The sequence below is a fragment of the Diprion similis genome, chromosome 4 (assembly GCF_021155765.1).
Source record: "Diprion similis isolate iyDipSimi1 chromosome 4, iyDipSimi1.1, whole genome shotgun sequence".
Lineage (NCBI taxonomy): Eukaryota > Metazoa > Arthropoda > Insecta > Hymenoptera > Diprionidae > Diprion > Diprion similis.
In genome coordinates, this window is record NC_060108.1 from 25,472,510 (window position 1) to 25,478,585 (window position 6,076).

General features: G+C 36.0%; 1 protein-coding gene across 1 annotated transcript; it reads left to right on the forward strand.

The window, feature by feature from the left end:
* The first annotated feature begins 3,725 nt into the window (after positions 1-3,725).
* Positions 3,726-5,593, forward strand: LOC124405346 (tryptophan--tRNA ligase, cytoplasmic). Its single transcript, XM_046880165.1, has 3 exons — positions 3,726-4,022; positions 4,231-5,168; positions 5,309-5,593. The coding sequence occupies exons 1-3, from the start codon at positions 3,902-3,904 to the stop codon at positions 5,471-5,473; spliced, it is 1,224 nt and encodes a 407-aa protein (XP_046736121.1). The 5' UTR covers positions 3,726-3,901; the 3' UTR covers positions 5,474-5,593.
* The last annotated feature ends 483 nt before the right edge of the window (positions 5,594-6,076 follow it).

The window sequence follows — 6,076 nt, forward strand, 5'->3', positions numbered from 1 at the left end:
CATTTGAAAAAGTAAAAACCAACGATTTTGAAAAGACTGCGCAGAATGCAACTCTGAATGGTAATTAATTGAAGAATCTCAACTCGAAAGTTTACAAAGTAATCGTGGTGCTTACAACCATTGGGATTATTCACTTTCAGAGTAAAGATGGTGTGCTTAAAGGTAAATTGCTGCGTTATTCAGACGGCAGATCCGACTTTGTGATAACTGATCGAAGTGTCTATTGTCATCACTTACCTACTCTCTCTAATGACATGCATTGGAAATTCGGACAATGGTAAAATATATGATGTTGATTTCTTCGATTAGTGATCGCGAGGTAAAAAGAATACACGCCAAGTTTTATGTATATTGTCCATGTAATTGGCTAACGTACACAAGGGACTTGTCCCAAGCGAACAATAAATGATTATCATTTTTATTGTTATTATTATCATTATTATCGCTAGAAAAATTTTACCGTCTAATTGCGGCAGTCATGCAGAATTGATATACATTATTATACCTCTTAAATAATTTCGACGTTTGACAATAAAACGATCATTTATCTGTACCTATGTAAAATTGAACAATTCACGAATGATAATATGTATGCCATATAATAACATACCATAATAATATCTGAACAACGAAACTCGATCGTATAGTGAAACTTGAGAAGTGTATCTGTTATGCGTAAAAACAGGGTCTGATATAATATCGATTCGTCAAGGAGATTCCCATTTTGTTCTGTCAATTACCACGTAGGTGTTATTCTCAAACGCTTGCGGCGGTGTAATATTATGTTTAAGGGAAAATAGTTGGAAATTGTTTGAGAAAAAGAAACAAAAATGATCTCCCAATGTTTCTCCCCATACCGTATACGTGTACTTATAATACATAGATAATATGTACATACATAAATATCATGTAGCTAGAACGTAGAACAGTTCTAATATTACATTGTTAATTATTATTACTATAAATATCAATTCTATATTATAATATTATTCAAAACATTTTTCGTATTTGGAATTGAGAATTTTTGTAAAAACATGAGTAACTTTTACCGTTACTAGCTGGAAACTATACAAATGTGTATATCCGTGTAACCCGTGTAACACACATATGTATAGGTATGGTATACATTAAATGGAGTCAATTTGTTACGAGGGAGCGTGTAAATAGCTGGAGGAAAATTTTTATCCGTGACGTCACGAGGTGTACCTGTATAATGACGTCACGACCGTGCAAGGTTGGACTGTGATAGAATAACGTGTCCTTAGTGGAACAATTGTGAATTTGTTCGTTCAAAGAAACGATGCTAATAAAGCTGCTGTAGTGTAATTATAAGCCCATGTAGATAAAGTCGTACGTCGGAATTTCAAAGAATTTCGTATATAGTTAAATAATAAGAAGCTTGAGAGAATAACTATAGAGACATTGGTATTTTTCGTGCAAAGAAAAAAAAATTGTCAACCACAAATAAATTATATCATGGTATCCATAGCGAATAGATTATAAATTGTAGCTGTTAAATCTAGCGTTCAAATGAACTATGCAGATTATACTCAAAGATTGCAAACATAATGCGCGACTGTTATAATCAAATTATACATATAAATAGGCAGATTTTTTAACACATCCTGCATCAAACCATAATTATAATTGCATTATCTTATTGTTATTATTATTATCATCGCCAAACACTTGACGATTACAAACTATGATTATTCTTTTCGAAAGTTCGACTAAAACTACACTGCGCTAATTGATCAATATTAAGCTGCCAAATATGTGTACACGTACAGTTCCGTAACTTTAACTTGTTACCGTTCCATTAAAACTCGCTCAACGATTTTGCTCTACTTGATCCCCCCTCCCACCCTCTTTCATTTCACCCTCTCACCGTATCTACGGTATATATTTCACCCCCAAACACAGTGATCAAAGGTTTCACTCTAGTCACCAAATGACAAGACTTAATATGTGCTGCAGTAGAACGATATTTTCTTTTTTTTTTTAAATATCTACTTATACCAATAACGCAAGATGGTGAAGTGTGCGTAGTGGTACCCCAAATTTCGTTATTAAATTCAAGATATACCTCAATTAAGTTTTCACGTATAATTGAAGTTGCGTGAAGACAAGAAATATCGGTGATTCTTACTTCTAAACATTTATGTTATTCACAATAATACCTGTTCAAGTATTCATTAGTTAACCTAAGATCCAAATACTTAAACTCTGTGTTATACTTCATGTGATCACACTCCCGTCTACTACTTACCTGTCATATTCCATTCCTTATACCGACATACCTTTATCTAAATTATTATACTTGTCTTACAATGAATATACTTGTAATGCCAATTCAATATGAACTACTTTTTATACTTTGTACATTGCGTATGGATGTGATTGTTTCTATACTAATTGACGTAATATATGTTATGTTATTCTGTGCTATTATACATTTACCTACTCATGTACCTAAGCGGCGTCTTAAGTTGACATAATAATTAATCGAAAAACTCTGGCTTAAACTCGATTTTTCTTCATGAACGGGGACGAATTTTTTTTCCATTCCATGTAGCAGAACCGTCCGTGTTGTATATTTTGATAAAAGGCGATAATTATTTAAAGAAATGTTAATAGGGTTGAAAAAATCTTGGTGTAATCGTACACGCATGATGGAAAGGAATGATCGAGTTATTGCTTGCAATTTGAGACGCTACCCGATTGCTAAAAATTAAACTGCGTTCGTCAAGCTATATTAATTATTTATATGTCTGTACAAATTATAACCACATAAGGTATTTTCTTGATATATTTTTTACAAAATACAATCGGTTTATTATTATTAATCAAACCCTTCTTTAGATACGAATTACTAGTGACGTTATTTTTATTACTATTATTTACCAATGAAATGTAATTTATTAAATGCTGAAACGCACTTTTATTCGAAATAGATTTAAGTCTGTGTACACGAAGCTTGAGTGATCGGAAAATAAAGAGGTTTGATACTGTTGTGCCCTGACTTGGCGAGTAGCATTCCTTAAAATGTTATGAAATCATAGCTTTGCTCCAATTGTAATTCATAAGCGTTGGATCAAGTGGGATTGTGTTCTGCATTTCCTCGATCGTACCAATCTGAGTTGTATCAGATCCCCATCAGATGGCGCATCTGTACTCGGATTTCTAACCGGAGCTGTGAGCCGTTTGTGCAGTTGCCGAAAATCGGCAGATCAGTGCGGATGTTGTTCGAGCCTCGTCGGTCAGTGAATTATGTTTCAATTCAGTGCAATTTCAGTGGATTTTGAGAAAGCGATGACTTAGATTCCTTTCTTCTGCCCTGTGCAAAATAGCAAAAATGGCTAAGTTACCTACGTTTTCAACAGATAAACTCATTCTGTTGCAGATTCTAGGGCAAAAAACTAAAATGAAATCCCATTGAATTCCCGCGGGATTCCTAACTCGAACTTCAATGATTCGCAAACCCCTTCCAGTTTTGTTGCAACGGTAACGTAGATTTCTTCTTAATCAGATGTTACTTGGGCATGAATGATAGCTACAACTGCATCAGAACTTATTGACAAAAACAATAATTTACCGACAAACGTCGGCTATCATTATTCTGTTGAGGTGAGTACGAAATCTGTGATATTGACAGTCGGTAAAAAAAATCTATAATTTACCTGACTGCAAATCGTAATGGAAGCACTGCATGAAGCGTGTCAGCGTCCTGAAAGCTCTGATTGTAAAAGCGTGCAGTCTTCAATGACTCACATGTTCACAGTTGGGAATATAACCTACAATTAGTTGCGTGATCTGACATATGACTGATTACAGAAGACCGGAGGACCGGAGTATAGCAGTATTTGATTACCAATTATTTAAGTAATAGTTTAAAGTAACGATGGGAGAAACCGAGATTGAAAAACTGTCGTTGGAGCCAGCCGGGGACGAAGAGGATGTGGTAAACCCATGGAGTGTACAAAGCAAAAACGATGCCGGAATAGATTACGAAAAATTAATCAGTATGTAAAACATAGATAAGTAAAAATGTTTATGTGTAAAAAAAATTAGTGTTCACAGTTTCCTGTGCTGCATTATGTTATTATTTACTTCTACACGATGGCTTCTGTCAAACCATAGAGTTGGATTAGTATTGCATCATCTTAATCAGATTATTTATTGTAATCAGTACACAAGTTGAAAAAAATTCACCACTTTTATATTTTTCAGAAAGATTCGGAAGTTCGAAAATCGACGAAGAGCTTTTGACTCGTTTTGAGAAGCTGACCGGGAAAAAACCCCATCACTGGCTGAGAAGGGGGATATTTTTTTCCCATCGAGATGTTCACGTGATACTGAACATGTACGAGCAAGGAAAGCCCTTTTACCTTTATACAGGAAGAGGGCCGAGTTCAGAGTCCATGCATTTGGGTCACTTGATTCCGTTCATGTTCTGTAAATGGTTACAGGATGTATTTGACGTACCACAAGTAATTCAGCTGACCGACGATGAGAAGTCAATATGGAAGGACCTAAAGATTGAAGACGCAATTAAAATGTCTTATAATAATGCCAAGGATATTATAGCATGTGGATTCAATCCGGAGAAGACGTTTATCTTTTCTGACTTGGAGCACATCGGAAATAATCCAGCATTCTATCAGAACATGATCAGGATACAAAGATGCGTCACCTTCAATCAAGTTAGGGGAATATTTGGATTCGGCGACAGTGATCCAGTCGCCAAAATATCTTTTCCTCCGACGCAAGCGGCACCTGCATTTTCTAGTACCTTTCCATTCATATTTAAAGGTGCAAAAGTCAACTGCCTCATACCATGCGCCATCGATCAAGATCCGTACTTTAGAATGTCCAGAGACATAGCACCCAGGATAGGATTCCCAAAACCAGCTTTAATTCACTCATGCTTTTTCCCTGCACTGCAAGGATCAAAGACCAAAATGTCAGCCAGTGATAGTAACAGCGCTATATTCTTAAACGACACTCCTAAGCAGATTAAGAACAAAATTAATAAGCATGCATTTTCGGGAGGTCAAGCAACAGTCGAGGAGCACAGAACACTAGGAGGAAATTGCGAGGTTGATATTTCCTATCAGTGGCTCAGGTTCTTCTTAGAAGATGACGAAAGGCTGATGGAACTCGAAAAAGTGAGAGAAGTATTAGTTTTAGCTGAACCAATGAATTTATTCCTGACCAAAATAGTCATTCGATCAATGTACAATAGTTCACGAAAATTTTCAATGTTCGAGGTTTATTTCTGACACCTAGCAAAAATTATTTTTTCCAGGGTTACACGGCTGGGGAAATTCTAACTGGAGAGCTGAAAAAAGAATTAATAGAGGTACTGCAGCCTCTGGTTGCAGCGCATCAAGAAAGAAGAAGCAAAGTAACGGATGAAGTAGTCAAGCAATTCATGGTACCACGAGATTTAGGTTTCATTGCGAAAAAATAAATAGCAAACTGTTTTGGTAAGATGCTAGCATTATGAAAACTGACCACAGCTTCTGACATTTATACATTGCAAATTTTATTTATTCCGGCAAAAAAAAAACAATAAAACAGTTGCTCCAAATAGTGCAAATTTTAATGATTTAGCAATCCTACTATGCATTAGGACTTCTACAGAATTATCGTAACAGTGCGGATAATGTGAGACACGTGTGGTAAGAGAACATTTCGAACGTGTCTGGCGTTTAAATTTGCGCGTGCTGTCATGACTCTATATAAATCAGAGCTCATAAACAGCTCTGCATCATGAATGAATAACTGACAATATCACAGAATGCGTTAATTCTTTTTATTCGGTAATGAGATTGCTGGGAATGCGCATGAGCTCAGTAGTACCACGCGTCGTAGCGAGGCTGCGTTCACGCCGCACGCGTTCATTCAAGAAGCCCCAAGGCAGCAGCTGTAAAGGAGAAGAAACCGACGAATTGGATGGCTCGAGGCGTACGTACGAGAATTTTCAAATCATCTTCACATACAATATGTTATCCCCACCGTCATTGATACGTTGCAAAATTTACCCGTTATAAATAAAGCGATAAGATAAACG

What these genes read in the sequence shown, in the direction of transcription:
- LOC124405346 (XM_046880165.1), top strand. Translation starts at nt 3,902, where the DNA reads ATGGGAGAAACCGAGATTGAAAAACTGTCGTTGGAGCCAGCCGGGGAC. An exon ending in AGATTACGAAAAATTAATCA is followed by an intron (nt 4,023 to 4,230) that starts GTATGTAAAACA and finishes TATATTTTTCAG; the next exon opens with AAAGATTCGGAAGTTCGAAA. An exon ending in GGCTGATGGAACTCGAAAAA is followed by an intron (nt 5,169 to 5,308) that starts GTGAGAGAAGTA and finishes TATTTTTTCCAG; the next exon opens with GGTTACACGGCTGGGGAAAT.